Source organism: Phaethon aethereus (assembly GCF_964289735.1).
Source record: "Phaethon aethereus genome assembly, chromosome: Z".
Lineage (NCBI taxonomy): Eukaryota > Metazoa > Chordata > Aves > Phaethontiformes > Phaethontidae > Phaethon > Phaethon aethereus.
In genome coordinates this window covers 2,489,182-2,507,228 of record NC_138577.1, presented here as the reverse complement: position 1 = coordinate 2,507,228, position 18,047 = coordinate 2,489,182, and the positions used below count along the sequence as shown (strand labels likewise).

Genomic DNA, 18,047 nt, shown 5'->3' with positions numbered 1-18,047 from the left:
ATTAGCACATTATTTTAGGGGAAAAAAAACAACCAACCTTTTGGCGTGCCTTTTTTGCACTTCACCCACTGCATTTTGAAATTGTGTTTAGAAAAATCACAACTGGTAAATAATGAGTCAGTACGTATATTTTTAAAAGATAGGACAGAAGTTGACCGGGTGCTTCAACAGGACAGAAGTATTTAAACGGAATAGAAACAGTCTCTTGGTTCCCGTGTACCTTCACCATGCAGCCCCAAAGGGAAGAGGCAGCAGCTATCTCGATAATTAAGCCAGCCAGAATTTGCTTCTGACACTGCACAGCGCACCGCCGTGCCATGTGCATGGGCTCAGCATCTTGTTCCCCAAAGGCCACCTGATCACAGACACATGGGAGAGGAGCTGTGCTCGTACCTTGAGGAAGAAGCCCACTTGAAGATAATCCACGTATCCACGCCCAGATATGCACATTTATCTTGCTGACATATTAAACCAACAGTTGCAAGATCTTCACTTCAGCCGTGAAATTGTTACGTTGTGTTTTGCCTAACAAACGTTTAAGCAGATGTAGAATATGTTCCTTTTGAGAGCCTAAAACAACAAAAGAGTCTGAAAGAGGCTGCTGAGAGAGAAAAGCATAGGTAACTCCTACACCTGAGTATGTCATGTCTATAAGTTAGGTTAGAAGATGACACACTCTCCACTTCATAGGTGTTTCCAATAATGTATCATTTAAGTGATTCAAATTTTTAAAGAAAATGTAAATCATTTTAAGGAGAGACTGTGCATTGACTTCATCTCACGTGACGAAAACACAGCATACCTGGAAGTATTCAAACAAGTCATGACAAACAGCCATTAGCGCTGGTCAGTTTTGTTGTAGTGATGTAACTGAAATGTTGCTGGTGCGCGTTCTCATTTTGCATTAATGCCTTTCTTTCTGTTCTCCTCATGTTCCTCCTCCTCATTAATGCCATGCATTTAACCCATCGTGATGTGTGCCCCTTGGTGGCTGTTTGTGTTCTGTTTTGTTTTTCTGTTTAACTTACCTATTCATTTATTTTGGAATGCTCATTTGGTGATGTATGGACCCAGACCCCATTGATCCATTAGAAGTTGATTTTTATCCTTTGCTTGATGATTTCCCTACCTCAGTCCCAGATATCTCCACCCCCATGCTCCCACCAGTAGGTGTCCAGGCTGTTGCACTTACTCATGATGCAGTGAGGGTCATCTGGGCAGACAACTCTGTCCCAAAGAACCAAAAGACTACGGAGGTTCGCTTCTACACGGTCCGATGGAGAACGAGCTATTCGACAAGTGCTAAGTACAAGGTGAAATTTTAACATGTTATGAATTTATGAGCTATTCATCTGTTCATATTTTATTTGCAAAGACTCTGAATTGGCTTTTATGAACTTCCCTCAACCAAACTTCCCATTTCAGTCAAAAGGAAACTTGTCTAAATAACTACTGCTTCGTAGAAACCTATGTGTTTAGGTGGATGAAAATGCCGGATTTTAATTCCACATGCCAATTGTTGGAAGTTTTGATCTTTAATCTTTACCAATCAGGTATAAATTAAGTCACCAACTTGGTAGCATAATGGCGTAGCGTGAATAGAAAGAAATACCAATTGCAAACCCACTCACACCGTATGGCAATTCCACTCACCCATATTACGTATTTCCAAATCGCAAAAAATGAAGGTTAGTTTATGAGAAAACTGGGTTTGAATGGGTATGACAGCAGCATGCTACTTTCTGTACGAGAATGTTTTTTCCAAATCCTAATGAAAGCAGTACCAAATCCCGTGTGGTGCAGCAAAGAGATACGATGGGACAGGGAATGGGAAGGAACAAGCACAGCCTTCAGGCTTTTTTGTTTGCTTGTTTTTGAACAATAAGCTACGTTTCCCCACTCTCGTCAGCTTATATATTGCATCTCATATAACACCCACCTACCCCATGATGAGCATGTCCTTCCTCCCGTGCCCTACCATAATGGTTGTTTTCGCTTGCCTAAAGGATCATATTGATCCTTTGCTATGGATGTATTTTTATACTGCAAGTGGATGCCGCATTTTTTATTGTCCTCTGTCCTAACAAAAGCAGCCTTCTACAAGTCATTCATACAAGGACTAGGGAGCAGGCCGTGCTCTATCCAGCACTGAGGCTCCTCTGATCAGAGCCTGAATGATGTGTCTAGATGCAGGTTGACATTTCTAAACCCCAGAGGATGGCTCTCTACCTCTTTAGGTTTGGGATACCCTGTCCTCTAAATCTTGAGATCTTTCCCAGGTAATTTTTGGAAGGAGTGGGAATGATGGTGGAGAAGCTCTTGCCTTCAGTCTCTTCTCTGATTGTGATTTTTCAGCTCTCCCCCTTACTCATCTCCGTCAGAATTTGGCTTGCTGGCACTCGGCTGAGTCCACGTGCTGCCAGGAACTACAGATTTCAGTTGCGTTACCCCTGTTTACGTTCACATTAGCTGAGAGGAGGCTCAGGTCAGCCGGCTTTTTGCTGCAGATGCTGACCCACTGTAAAGCTTTTAAACAATAGCATATCTTTGCAAGGTATAAAGCCCATACCTTGCTGTTACGTCTACTGCCGTACTTTTGACAACCTCAGATGCTGACATGATGATCTGCAGTATTAAACCCAAATTTTGTATGCTCATGCAGTTGTAACAAGCTCTTAGGTAATGAAGGATGCCAGAACGATGCATTGTAATGTTTTGAATGCCATACCTTGATCTGACTCTTATTTAGAGCTGGATTTCCAGGCCCAACAAAATGAGGAGTATAGCACGGGGAAGCACAGCCAGTCCGAGTTTGCAGCGCCAGTGATGAAGTCAGAGCTCCAGAAAAGACACCATTACGTTTTGCCACTCACAGTCAATCATAACATTCTCTCCAGTTTCCCAATGCATTTACTGAGCTGCATGCAGTGGAAAAGGGTGGGTGACAATCAAAAATTATCAAAAATAGCCGTATTAATCCCCTTAGTGTAGCTGACTAGCTACAGAGGAGAAGCCTGTCCTGCTTGGCGGTGTCGAGCTCGTTGTCCTTTGGATACAACGAGTGGGTGGACATCTCTCACAGAGCCACCACACAGTGCTCCGGGAGCCTTCGAGGAGCAGGAGACTGGAGAGGAGAGGAGCAAGAGTGAAATTACCTTTTTTTGCCATCATCTCTAGTTTGGCCAGTCTGTGGGTAGCATGTAAAGAGCCGGTGTGATACATTTATTCCAGTTCAATCTCCCAGAAGCAGAAACAATCAAAAATCTTTCAAGAGAGTCTGCTTTATTGAAATAACTGCATTTTTTGAAGGAAAAAAGATAATACCTATTATGTTATTCTTTGAAAAACGTGGGGAAAACTTCTGTTTTCTTCAGAGTGGTTTAGATCAGGCTCACAAATAGGTTCCCATAGCACTTACCTGTGCATTGGCATTGAATTTCCAATTAGTTTCAGATTTTTCTATTAAAGGCTCCCATTGCTTCAAAAATGTATAGTAAAACTAATACAATGAAGGGTTTAACCTTTATCATTTAAATTGGAAGTTTATGAATTTAACTTTCCCCTGCTAACTTGACTTTGTACAAACCGTCCCAAACAGGCATGGCATGGCATTGCTAAAGGTACTTGCTACAGTTACCCCCCTTCATCTCAATGTGATATTAACTTCAAGGACGTTTGCAGCTATTGAAATGCTGATATTTAGTATTGAGTGAAACAGTCAAAGAAAAAACACTCAGCTGGAGACAAATAATTTTCTTTTTACAAAAAAGAACCCAATGTCTTTATGTTCCACTAAAGACTATTTTGTCCAGGAATAAATTGAAACCCTATTGTTTTTTCCATGTGCATTTTTCCTGGTCATGTGTAATATCTCAGCATTTTCACGTGATAGTTACCAGATTTAGTTACCCTCAGTCATGCTGAGGAGCATTTTGTGCCACAAATTATTTCATTTCTTCCAAATCTTTTCTGGGGGAGAAAATTATTATTCCCCATATTTAAATCCAACCTTTAGTCAAAGAATAATTTGTATAAACTCTAGCAGGTAGATTTTGCCATCTTTGGCAAGTGGCTGAGTAGTTTGGGTGAGTAGTTTATGAACACACAGGTTGTAAGTGCTGTCTTTGCTTCAGTAGGACTTTTTATAGAGGGAGATTCACTGCTGGAGTAAACCCCTAGTACAGATAAGTTGAAAAACTGCTAATTTCCAATAACTAGGAATTTTAATTGAGCATGAAGATGATAAAATCTGATATTGCATTAGATCTTCCCTTTAAGTAGCGTGCAAAACATCTGTCAGAGCACTTCTGATAAAACAGCGTACCATGCAGGCATATATAGCCCGTTCATTAATGTCTCTGGAAAGTAAAGCTCTCCCACTCCCCCTTGCATATTACTGCTTTATTCTCCAGTGTGCTGGAAACTTGGTGTCCCATTTTCAGTAAAGGTCGTTTTATTTTTTAATCATCTGATGATTATCGTCAGAATGGCATTACTGATGCATGCCAGCAAGATGCCTTCCTGTGAACCGCTTCCCAGATGTGAACTTCAAGGTAGTCTTCTCATGCAAAGTCATATGTAAGTTGTCCTTACTCAGTAAACTTTACATCTTTAAAGTTTGTAAAAGTGCACAGCACCTTTAACTCGCTGGCCTTTAAGTTGTTGACGCTGGAGGATTGCACACCAGGCTCTGTAACTTGAAAAGCATGGGAATTGATTTTATTCAAATTGTCACCCATTTGTCCAATAAGTTTCTTCTCACTTGTCTCCTTTGATATTAGTGCAGTTTGGCTCAAATTGTTCCTTACTGAAGGCTCAGGTAAAAAGCTAAATCACCTAAAAATAAATGAACAATTTAATACTCACATCAACATCAATAAGTTTAGTTGTTCATAACATATCACAGTGAGACAGATCGATGATATGTTTCAAATATAATCTAATATAGAAACATATTCTGTTTAACCAAGAAGTGTGTTATATTAATACAGAAATGCATCTTTATGCGGGGGTCCCGGGTCATATTTCGATCTCTGTCATAAATACATGTTAACCCCAGGAACTGGGAAGCCTTAGTCAGGACCATTCTAGGGGTAAAAGTGGTTTCTGAGCCTCCACTAAAAATCAGTTGATACTAAAAACTTTTTTTTAAGAAAGAACCCATCAAAGAGGCTGTAAATGAGTGTTTAAGTTACGGAAATGTTCCTTTTTCCCGCCCTCATATGGGCATAGATGAAGGCCATAGGGTTAGCTTCCAATTTACATTTGGAAAAAATGCATGGCAAATTGCTTTGGGAAAAGAGAAAGCATCACAATAATTTATTTAACTGCCTAAACTATAGGCAGTAAGTTTTGTATCATATTTATGGTACTAAAAATGCTCCCGTTAAGGTATCCAGAAGCAATAGAGCTATTTTGCTTGGAAAAGGAACCCGTTGTAACACTGTTTTGCCTGGCTACCAGCAAAAAGAGGGGCTTTAAAGACGTTCTCTGCTCTGTCTCTTTGCAGTCAGCAGATACGACTGCTCTGAGTCACACCGTGATAGGTCTGAAGCCAAACACCATGTACGAGTTCTCTGTCATGGTCACCAAAGGTCGGCGGTCCAGCACCTGGAGCATGACCGCGCACGCCACCACCTATGAAGCAGGTACGGCAGGACTTTCTTTCGTTTTTATTTGTCATTGAAAGCCTCATTCAGGTTAATCCTAACTGCATAAACAGACAGCGTATGTACAAAACTCACGGTATTTCTTCACTTTTTTTCATGGGTAGCAAAGCAGAGCAGTCATTCTGCTGAGCTCTGGTGTCATTGCAAGAAGTTAGGAAGTGGTAGTATGTGTGTGTAATGGTTTGCCCCATAATGTAATGAGTGTCTGTGACTTTTAATGCTAATGATTTAAAATAGTTTTCACTTGTCAAAGAAACCCAAGATCAGGTGAGAACAATTATTCTCTTATTCTTAAATAACAGTTTTGCTAATTTAAAATTTTGACTTACGAAGTTCTATGTGGTTTTGTCTTAAGTTCATGACTTCCCATCTTATGCACTTACTAAAAAGGACTCAATGACTGCTTCCATCTAATGCACATCCTTCTTGACTTAAGAACTAAAGGGATATGTTTTAAAACTAAACAACCACATGTCTGTTCATAATACTATGTGAACACCTTTAGCTGTGCACTGTGCTGGTGACCAATCATAGAATCATAGAATCTTTGAGTTGAAGGGGACCTTTAAAGGTCATCTAGTCCAACCCCTCTGCAATGAGCAGGGACATCTTCAACTGCATCAGTCCAGCCAAACCTACAGTCAGAGTTACAGCAGCTGAAACCGTGTGTGCAAAATTAGAGACAGAGACACAAACAGGAGCGGGGGGAAGTCAAGTGAGCGGGCTTTTCAGCTTGCGCATACTTTGGTCTAAGGACACAATTATCTACCCTGTGCAAAATGTTGACTTGTATAAATGCCCTGCTGACAGTTTGGTAAGGCATCTCTTCTATGCTCAGTGTTTTCATACATCTGTATTTAATTTCCAGTAAGCAGCCATTGTAAATATTAACAATATGGTTATAATAAACAAATACACTTTGAAGGCTTAATTTAGCCGCTCTTCTTAAGCATTTGAGTAGTATTTTCCAAGCAGGAAGCTATGACCTGAAAGATAGTTCAGATTCTGAAGGGGACTAAATGCAGTTTTCATAACAGACACCAGATACATATTATATGTAACCCTAGTTCAGTGGGATAAAAATATTTGCAAAGGGATGGAGACGTAGTGTTCTCTGCAGATAAGAACATCCTCTCCAAAATGTAATTGTTTGTTTCTCTTTTGTGTGCCTTCAGTCAACCACAGTAGGAAAATAATATGCTTGGGCTTTACTTCTAGTTATCATGTGGGCATTTATGGAAGCACATATCCTGAATCCTGATGCCTAAGCTGTCTTTAAAGAAGGGTGGGGTCTTCCATCAAATTTGCATTTCTTTCAGAATAAGCTATTGAACCCTCCTTTTGAAACCCCCAAGTAGATTTGCTTTTAAATAACTCCACTGAACTGCATGAGGCTGTATGCTGACGAACTGCTAGCATTTCCACATTCTTTATGATTGCCTATATACCTTTGTGCATAGGTGAGAATGTCTATGGTTTTGCTTAAAATATTTTTCTACTTCATCATTTGTAGATAGCAATATGTGCATTTGAGTACTGAGGTAGTACATGCTATATTTTCCTGACGGTGACTGGTGGCCTTGAAAACACTCTAGGTGACATTACAAATCAGTTTCTACCAGCAGTTACCAAATGAAGTCTGCTGGTAAATATTGATTTGTTGTGTTTTTTTTTTTAAATTAAAACCTCAGTACACACCAGTTAATTAACAAAGGGAAAATAAGAGGGAATATATGTGTCCTTAGATTTTCCCATGTGATTGCAATGCAATTATCTGAGCTTGATGGAGCAGCTTTGTTAATTAAGGGCATCCTGCACTGCTGATCTTTATTGCCTGTTTTGTACCTATTCCGCATGTTGAATTTCCCATAATGATATTAAAGAACGTACATATCAGCATCGATATAGAATTCACTGGAGATTGCTACCATGGCGAGGGAGAGTTGTCATGCCCATAATTCAAAAGCAACTCTCAGAGCCAAGTTCCATTCCCAGATCTGCCTACACAAGCCTTACTGATATGAAGGGTGTTAATGAGTGCGAAGGGAAACATCTAAAGCTTTTGTTTTTCTCATGATATCTTATGTTCACAATCTGCTGAAAGCAGAGCTCAACTTCAGCCGCTCAGCAGGACCCACGTGGTAATCACCAGCATGGAAAGCCTATGTTACAGGACGGGGGCTTACAAGCTTTGCTATTATAACCTCACAAAAGACAGAAGGTCTAGGAAGGGAAAGGGTTAGTTCATGAAAACATGTCAAAAGGGTTAATATCAGAGAATGGAAAATAATATTTAAGGTAAAGATGCTGTTTGCATACAGAGAGATGGATGCACTTTGGTAGAAATACAATCACTTATGTGAAGTTGGAGAGTATTGCAGAATAGGCTTAACAAAAGTAAAGAGAAGGAAAATTTTAATTCTAAAATCAAGTGTGATTCATTTATGAAAAGGGTTATCTCTTGCAGTTCCCTGAAATAGCAAGTCAGTCCAAGGTGTTTCTTCCAGTCCACTGTTTTTAAATAGATATTTAAATAATCTGAGTAAGTTTCAAATGCAACACCATCCTCTTTAATAATAATAATAATAAAACCAGCAACAACAACAGCATCAATAACAACAATAACAATAATGCAAACTTCCCCAGCAGTGTAGGAGCTCACATCATGATGGGCATTGCTGAGGATAAGAGACTTGTCAAAGGTCTGTGATCTTGTGTTGTGGCCTGCCTACTTCAGGCTAAGAAAGATGCTTCCAGCAAGGAGCAGCTAATGTGACAACACTAAAGTGAAACACTGTGAGTCCCATTGGTGCTGGCTCTGGACACACCAGACTGGACGTGTTGTTCCAGCATATATAGCAAAGAGATAATCCACCACAAACCTGCCACAAAGAATATCGGCTCACGAGTAGGCACCTGCTGAGTAATACAACAAGGGTAAAGAAACTTCTGGTTTTTGTGTACACGTTTCTTGGTTGCTTTCTGGATCCCACTTTTGATAAGTCCAACTGATGCAAATACCATGAGACCATCTGCTCTGTGTTATTTCAGAGGGATCAGTTCCTTGTGACCAGAGCCTGTATGGCAGCTGGCTCTTTCTTTCCTTCTTCTTGTTTAACATCATCGAACGTTCATCACCCCGGAGATTTGTGTCTGTGCTTTAGGTCGGTCTGGTTTAGCTCAGCATGATCCAATGGGTTTTTAAAGTTTTACCTCATAAACGGACTTTGGAGCAGTTCTTCAATCATTCAAGAAAGTTGTTTAGTGGCCATATGGGTAGGACACAGACGATGGGATGCTCGTGCACTGTGTTCTCCATGCTGTTACGTTATCTATACGCTCTAAGTCATCGACAGCCTGTATCAAAACTAAGTAAACAAACGATGGTCTCAGTGCCAATGTATTACTCCTCTATTTCCTGGTAATTGCCTGTTTTTCCTTTCTCCTCTGCAGTCTTATGATAGGGTTTTAAAATAGCTGAGACACTGTGCAAGACCTCCCAGCCAGCATTAGTAGAGCAGGGTGCAAAGCAGACACTGCAGGCTCAGAAACGCAACCTTCCGTCTTTAACGCAGTGGAAATAGAAAAGCTAAGAGTTTTCTGTCGCGTCTAAAATGTCTCAAGCTGAGCATATATTCAATGAATATACAGAGTTATATTTGTTTTATACTGGTACATGCCTGCAGACGTTCCTAATAGAGAAGCCACAATATTATTACTGTTATTAAATGTGCAGGGATCCCAGAGTATATTAGATGTTCTTGGATACCTCGGTGGTTGTTTAGCTGTAAGGACCGATATTAACAGTAGGAGAAGAGCTATCCACCAAATCCTGACATATCCACACGCGGTGTTTGTGCAATTGCCACTATTAAAATGTCACTTCTAGACAAATCATACGTTACATGTTTGAAATGCATCTAAGGACACTCGCCTTTGAAAGGATCTACGAAAGCAGTGAATGCCTACTGACTAGTTCATGCCTGCCTTCCGGTGTGTAAGGACTTCAAAAGAAGGTGAATAACTTCTGTTTTCAACTATTGTCATTATTTTCAGCTCCAACCTCTGCTCCCAAGGATTTGACAGTCATTACACGGGAAGGGAAGCCCCGGGCCGTTATTGTCAGCTGGCAGCCGCCGTTGGAAGCCAATGGAAAAATTACTGGTAAACATTTACATTATCCTGTGTTCTCTGTTTATTTACTGTTCTGATAATTTGCTGCTTTCGCTTCCTATCTCTGTTTTTTTTCTTGGGTGATATTTGATCTGATGTTATTTTATTTTCTCTTATTTTTATCAGCCAACTTGGTCTAGGATTCAAGGCAATGCTAGGGATACCGCAAGATACAGAACTTAGGGGATGTAAATCTGTTCTTTTTAAATGCTAAGAGCAGTAATATAAGTTAAAAAATGCAGCACTCGAAGCGAAGGTTTTGTGGTACGAGCTGCTCAATGATAATTAGAAATGACTAATAATAAGTACTTTGTTTGGCAATAATAATAAGTACTTTGGCAATAATGCAATACATAATATACATAGTATACATAATGATAGGTTGCTCGGTGCAGCACATCATGGGAGAATTTAATGGTAGATATTTAACCTTACAATAACAATTTAAGGCAATGATGATCAGGGAAAAAAACCCTAATATTGACTGACGAGTACTGAACTTTGTGGATGCTTCACAATAACAGATTTTATTTTCCAAAATACTACATACACGCTTATTGCCTAATTAAGAAATCCATTACAAACCTTTAATGTTAATTTAGTTTGAAAATTATAGTAGAGTTCTATCTGAGATTTTGCATTTAAATGATGATTTTAGGCTGTTAATAGACATCTCTGAGGCATATAATTATTAGGAGAAATATTGCTTATCTGCAAAAACGTGCACATTTTGGTCACATTACTACAAACGGTTGGGTTAAACCAGTTCTACAAGATATTTTCGTGTGGGAGAAAGTGTGCATACGTCACTGTTACTGCTAGCAGTCCCAGCTATACACCCTGCAGAAGCTCTGGGAAATAAAAATGTTAAGAGGAAGAATGTCTCAGAATGACGTCTCGTGTGAGCCATTAGCATCGAAGAGCACCAGGTAAGATTTGTAACTCATGCAGGGCTTCACTGGCATCAGACGAGCTGTTGTGAGTCACACCAGGAACGTATCCCACTTTACGTTACCTATAAATAAGGATATATTTCCATGTGGACATCACTCAGTGATAACAATTCTCAGGTTAGACTTGCATAACTGTATAATTTCACTCTACGTTATCATCAGCATTTTACAATCCGTGACCATGTCCAAAAGGAGGACGTTTTGATGAAATGGCTCTGTTTGCACTAACCTAATTTAGCCATTAGAGAGAAGAAACGATCATTCTGATGGACAACACACTGAAATGAGTGCTAATGGTCCTGATTCCCCACTGACTAAAAGAGAAAATAAAAGAAAAGCTTTCCTGACTTCCAAGACATGAAATGACTCCGTGGTAGCAACTTTTATAGAGTTTTTCCATTGACAGCAGCATTCAGACCGAAGAGCAGACTGGGTCTCCTGACATCCATGCACAAACTTCTTCCTCGTAGCACTTGGTTGAAGAATGACTCTCCTAGGGATTTTTTACTGCATGTGGTCAAATGTTTCTTAGACATATCAAGTAGAGGAGACAACTCCTTGCAGAGAGTAGAAAAGTCTCTAACAACCAAATCTTCATCCCTACAAATGCTTCAGCGAGTGTATTTGTGATAATTTGAGAAACATATGTATATTCTCATAACTTTAGATATATATTAATTCAAATGCCATGGTCTGAGAAACTTTTTTAGAAACTTTAGTTACTAGTAGCTTTAGTAACGCCAAACTACAAGCCTCTAAATAAAATCCCATAATATAAAAAAACCAAAAAAACTCAGAGACAAAAACATAGCATTTTCATCCTAACACTGCTTGTCCATGACCAGTGTAACCATTCACGTGGAATGAGTTTTGAAAAGCATCTTTGTTTCAGAAAAGAATAGGGAAATAGCAATAATAAGGCTTACACCAATTTTGTAGTAACTTTGGATCCAGGCACAAAGATGAAGTCCAAAAGAGCTGCTCGCTCGCTCTCTGCTCCAGTAGCTCACTCCTGCGGCACAGCACTTAAAACCGGACTTAGAGTGGGGTTTTTGCATATGACTAATTTGCCAGGGAGCTTTTCAGGAAAATGAAAGAAAGAAAAAGAAAGGAAGGGGGGGAAAAAAAAGCAATTGTTTTCAAATTTAGGCAGCGACTGTTGTTGCCAGTCCCCAGCTGAGGCTGGGTTGACACAGAGGGTGTGCCAGACTTCTCAGCCTTTCTTACAGGCTTTTTTCTTCTTCCCAAAATTTGCTGGCAAGGTAATTCCTACAAACTATTGTCTTTTCCTAACACTGGTACTTCTATTCTCTAAGTTCTAAAACTTCTAAGTTTTATTCAGTGGTAAGTAGTTATCATAATACTCTGTTACCAAAATTCTGAGTTACCAACATTTTTAATTTTTCATTCTTTTCCCCAAAATACTTTCCCCTGTAGTTGCCAAGAAATATTGCATGGCTTCCCATAAGCACCCAGTAATTAATATTGTGTCATTAATGCCGTTTAGTTTTATTTCAGCACTGAAACACTGAAGAGTTATATCGTATGGTTTATGGCAGCTATCAGACTGAACGGTACACCTGAACTTGAGAAATGTACTTGTAACAGCCTTTTAATGCGTGCTACCTATTTTTATATTTGTTAAATCTGTGTTTCTTACAGCGAATACTGTAATTGTGGTTTTGTTCTAAAAATAGACAAATGTGCATTTTCATAACAGTTGTCAAAACTATTTTGATTGGAGACCTGCCATCCTTGCTTTCAAAAATGAAGCCCTGATTTTTAAGAAACCTGAATTTTATCTGTATTTTGTAACAGAAGCACGTTAAAATTTGGTTGAAGTACTAACTGAGAGACTGTGTTTATTCAGCTTACATCCTCTTCTATACTTTGGACAAGAACGCTCCAATTGATGACTGGATTATGGAGTCCATCAGTGGCGACCGGCTCACCCACCAGATAGTGGACCTCAACTTGGACACCGTCTACTATTTCAGAATCCAAGCTCGCAACGCCAAGGGAGTGGGGCCCCTCTCCGATCCTGTTTTCTTCCGGACGCTGAAAGGTTTGGATCTATGTCATGTGGATAGTAACGATACATAGAATTTTCTTCTGCTTCTGTGGGAGCATTGCAATTAATTCCATGTCAGCCAGAAGAGATCCTTCTACCTGAAACTATTGTTGAGAGATAAAAGCAAAATGCTACGTACAGTAGTTGACAAAAGAAAACCACATAATGAGGCAGTAACTGTATTTTTAAATTCAGTCAGCTGCGGCGAGCACTCTGACACCACCTAACTTTCCACTATCGATAATAAAGCTAATTGGATCTGACTGGGTTTCTCTAGGGAGGTCCCTTTTCATTTTGGATCCTCTGGTGACTGTGAGAACCTGTAGTGTCTCACTCCTGTCAACAGAGTAAGCATGTAAAATTGTGATTAAAAATCTCAGCAAACTGAGATACAACTTGCCTGCGTGGGGAAAGGTGTTCTAGCTATTTTTCAGTACCTGTTATTAACAGACTAATTAATAGCTGATCCCTCTCCTTTAGTGACCAGTGAGAAGGAGCAGGTAAAACAGGGACACCCATGGTTTTTTGCTGGTATTTCAGCACCGATGTGTTTATGAGAGCAAAGGACTGTACTTCTATCAGCCTTGGTTTCAAATTAATATGGAGAGATATTTGTCTCTTCCCTGCTGCCTGTCTGTGTGAAGCCCTGACATGATCTACCCAGAAATTATTAGTTATGAAGATGTAAGCAGTATTACTGTGAGTGGGAAGCAGGGTGCTTGCCGCCTCTCTGCTCCTTATATTTTAACTGTCACTCATTCATTTGCACAAAGGTATGAAATTACTTTTAAAAAGATGTGTAATTAATGAAAACCTCAAATGACATAAACAGCAAACCTACCCAGGAAAGAAGCACGGCATATGAGAGAGCACGTTATCTTTGTGTCTTCTCTAGAGAAGGTCCAGGGATTTGTATATAAAAATAACATCTTGACAGAAGGTTATTGAAACTGGACACAGGCTGGGCCTGAGAAGTCATGACTGGAGGGAAATTAGGGAAATTCAGACTCAGATCTGTGCCTGAGAGGCTTGGAATTAGCGTTCACACTCAAGCCTCTTTTTAATCAGTTATAAGCGACTTCATTTAACATGAGCTGTACAAAAGCCAAGCAGAATGACTGGGGAGAAGGGGTGACACATGACCCCACATCATTGCCTTTGGGGGATTTGTTTGTTTGTTTGGCGAGAGCTTGTATGTGAGTTTGTCTTTCAGCAAACCTTTACATGAATAGCAAATTCCCTTTTTCTGCTGCCGCTGAAGGGAGAAAACTCCATTTTCAGCCATTAAGGAAGGCTTTCAGTGAATGAGCCAGTGTCCTCGGCAGCACTGGCAGAGAGCTTGCCCTTTTTGCTTCGCTGCTATCAGTGTCTCTAAAGCCTGCTATCAACCATTGAGGCTGGGAGTGAAAAGCCTCGCACAACAGTTTTTATGAATTAGCAGGAGTCAGGAAAAAAAAAAAGAAAAATTGTATCAATTTGTTCTGAGCTTATCACCGCTTGCCCAGGTTTGCAGGACTTACTTGTCCAAGTCATGTTTCACTTTGAATGAATTATTGGTAAGATCCTGATTATTTATTCTCCACTGCCATGAAATGTGAAGAGATAGCACTTTGCGGGTGCTTCGTCTCTATCAGGCGGATGGTGCCAACTTAATTTCATGCTCACAATTTGTGCCAAGCAGAAGTAGTCTGTTAGACTGAGTTTAAAATGAGTCAAGGCATCAAAATATGATAACTGCAGACTAATGAGATATGAAAAGATATAGAGACCTAACTAAACCAAAAGATTAATGCGCTTGATATCACCTACTTTGTAATGTTTACACAAAGTACCATCAAACTCATTTGGGGAATGAATTCTAGATCAGACAGCATCAACAGATACCAAAAAGATGAATTTATACATTTCTTACATCTTGTAATAGCCTACAAGGACTATGTCTAATACCCTGCCATGAATACTTAATGATATCCACCCTAAATATGTCATGTTCAATACTATTCAACTGGTTTTTTGACAAATCTATTCCTACACTTGAGGTGAAAAGACTTTCTGAAGTCCTGAGTGCGTTCTGAATTATGCAAAAATGTTGGTTTCCTGCCCTTAATGCTTATTAACAGAAGACGTGTGTGTGCCATATGGTAATGTGTGCTCCGATGGCAAATCTATGTCCTGATCAGAGGGAGTTTTAAACCACGAGGAACTAAACAAGCATCAAAAATCCACTAAGTCACCCACTGCCTCGTTTCATATATTATAGCACATAAAGCTCCTCCAAGGAAACCAAGCCATTACTTGTGTTGTAATTGCTATGTGAGTATTTGTAGTGACTTTCCTGTACTAATGAAAATGTAGTCATCTGTGAGAAAGAGATATGTTTAGTTGTAAATAACACTACCACGGAGCAATGAGTTTATATTCTTCCACCTCAGCTCCACTGATGATAATATACAGGCAAATGGGCAAATCCTTAGCTTATGTAAATCGTCGTTATACTGTGAACTTCAATCAATCTACGACAGTTTACATCAGTTGAGGACCTTTTTTATGCTCTGGCTGGTTAAATTTATCACTTGAAGCATGAAGAATCTGATACACTCTTTCTTAGGGGCCTGGAATAGAAGGACAAAACATGATTGAACATCCCACTTTGTTATTGTTACATCATTTAGTCCAAAATTTGAGATTGTTACCTGGATTTTTCTTACTCCTTACTGAGTCTGGATGAATTCAGTAAATATTATGTACACACATATATGTGTATGTGTATATGGAAGAGAAGCAGAGTGTGCCCAAATAGTACGCGTATTTTGCAACCTTTCTCAGTGTATTGCCATGGATTTCCCCTGAAGTTAAATTCCAACTCTTGGTGTTACATTACTTTTATGGCATATAAATTTTCAGAAATTCATTAAATTGCAAAAGTAAAGAAATAGTCTGAAGTTTATTTGCAACTGCCCATTGAAACCTGACAACTAAGGAGTGAATGAGTGAGCCGGTGACAGACAGACAGGAAGGAGGATTTCCTCAATGTTTTAAATAACTTGTCAGTGATTTTTTTTTCATCTGTTACAGAAACAAGCAAATCTCAGAGTTGCACTTGCTAAATATGGTTGTCTTTCTTCTGCTCAGCTGTACCTATTCTGGATTTCAGCCAGCATTTACAGACAGACCTTCCTTGTGTGCTGAACTCCTTTAATTACAGAAAATTAGAATAGTACTGTGCTTTTCGTAGTCACACAAAATGTTATATCAATACATACAAACTGAGAAGAGTTGCCTGTTAATGCACCTGTAGATGTAATGTCAAGCATGAATAAAACACTGGATGTGTTTTTAAAGGGGAGAGTGGAAATGGGGAAAGAGAGGGAGGAAGAGGTCATGGGCTGAACTTCGTGTGACTCTCAGATATTCCCATTGTGCTAAGATCAGCAAAGAAAACTTCAGTCGTGGATTTTCTACAGGGCACCAGATTAAAAATTGCCGCTGTGCCATTTCTGAAAAAACTCTGAAATCGGAGATGATGCCGATCCCCGCCTTGGCCCCCCTTTTGGCAAGGAAGGTGTGGGGCAGCATTTCTAGCACTGCAGTGCCCTCTAATGCTGCCTCGGCGTTGTGGTTCAACCGCACGTCCCAGTTCATAACCGGCACCACTCGTGAGCAGCCGTGACCTGGCAGAAGCAGCCGTCACCCACCCGGGCTGCAGCACCGCACGGCCCTGGAGGTGTCGCGGGTTTCACCTCCTCCGTCGCCTGGAGAAGGCAGCAAGGGCCGAGCGGTGCCAGGGCAGCGGCGGAGTGGCGTCAGCGCTCGGCGGAGGTAACCGCAGTCACGAGCGAGGCTTCATGTTTTCATGGATATATTTGTCCTAAGGGAAAGGTGGTAACCCAGGTATGGCTCAGCGCGGAAGCGCAGGCTCACAGATTTCTAGAAAGTTTAAGGCAGTTATGCTCCGTATACCCTTCCTCTTCTCTGCATCCATGTGAAAAAGTCTTAGAGGGGGAAAAAAAATTAACTGAGGGTTTGAGAGTCATCGAAGGAGCTATTGCCCCTCTGCCACAGGCATGGAGCTCATAGATGTGAGTGTAAATTACTGCTAGTTCAGTACCTCGTGTTCCTAGCACGATGCCACGACTAGAGCAGGTTTTGTAGTGATTTTAGCAGCGGGGGGAGCAGCATGCTCTGCACCTGCAGGCAGTGGTTATTTGATTCCCAGATTCATGTGCCAAATCACTTCTTTTTCCCCTAATTTCCTGTAGTTAAGATTCTTGCATAATTTATTAAGCAGAGGACCAGTTAATGCTCTGCGATGGTAGCTACTTATGAATCTGAGGAAAGTTTAATTCCCTCAGCCATGTCATAAATAGTCAGAAGTTGTAGCTGTGCAGGAAAGCTTTTAATATATCTATTGAATTTTGAAGTCTTGTCTGGTGCACTTCAGATCATGCTATCTTTTATGGTTATTATGCAAAAACATGTAAATAGTTTTAAATCCCTTTGTAAAAAGCTGGAACAATGATAGTATAAGTCAGACTGAGCTTTCAACTCGTAGGTGATTTGACTGTAATTATTCAAAGAAGCAGTGTGTCTCTCTCTCTTTCTCTTCTTGCTTAATTAAACTTCCCAGATCATATTGAAAAAGAACAAGAGAATGAAAAAAAGCTGTGGTAAACGTTTCACAATTGTAAGAACTTGGTGAAAATATGTGATGTAAGGCATGGTTCAACCTGTGTTGAGAGTCCAAGGAGCATCTGGACGACACTCTTAGCCATACGGTTTAGTTTTAGGTAGTCCTGCAAGGAGCAGGGAGTTGCACTCGATGGTCCTTATGGGTCCCTTCCAACTCAAGACACTCTGTGATTCTGTGTTTGTCCTCTCAGTTCTCCAGGGTCTTTCTGAAAAAGGGAACGGTAAAACTCACCCTGTCCTCCTGTGCCATCCGCTCCCGGTGCGGGAAGGCAGCGCTGCGCCAGCCCGCTAACACAATAGCTGATGTGATGTGTCGGCTTGCCCGCGAGGACCTGTCAGCCTCTAATGACATTGTCTCTTTCTTGCAGTCGAGCACCCTGACAAAATGGCTAATGACCAAGGTAAGGTGCCCTCAATCTGTCGCCTTTTCTGCCGGAGCCTCGGGGGCGTGGCGGGGAGGGGGCTGTGCTCTTCACCTGGGCTGTGCACCTG

General features: G+C 40.4%; 1 protein-coding gene across 1 annotated transcript in view; it reads left to right on the top strand.

Annotated features, from left to right (window-relative positions):
- DCC (DCC netrin 1 receptor) overlaps positions 1–18,047 on the top strand; it is a 593,712-nt gene that overhangs the window by 527,756 nt on the left and 47,909 nt on the right. Inside the window, 5 exon segments of the mRNA XM_082013714.1 lie at positions 1,075–1,313; positions 5,510–5,648; positions 9,726–9,833; positions 12,666–12,860; positions 17,924–17,956. Coding sequence (XP_081869840.1) covers positions 1,075–1,313; positions 5,510–5,648; positions 9,726–9,833; positions 12,666–12,860; positions 17,924–17,956 — 714 coding nt within the window.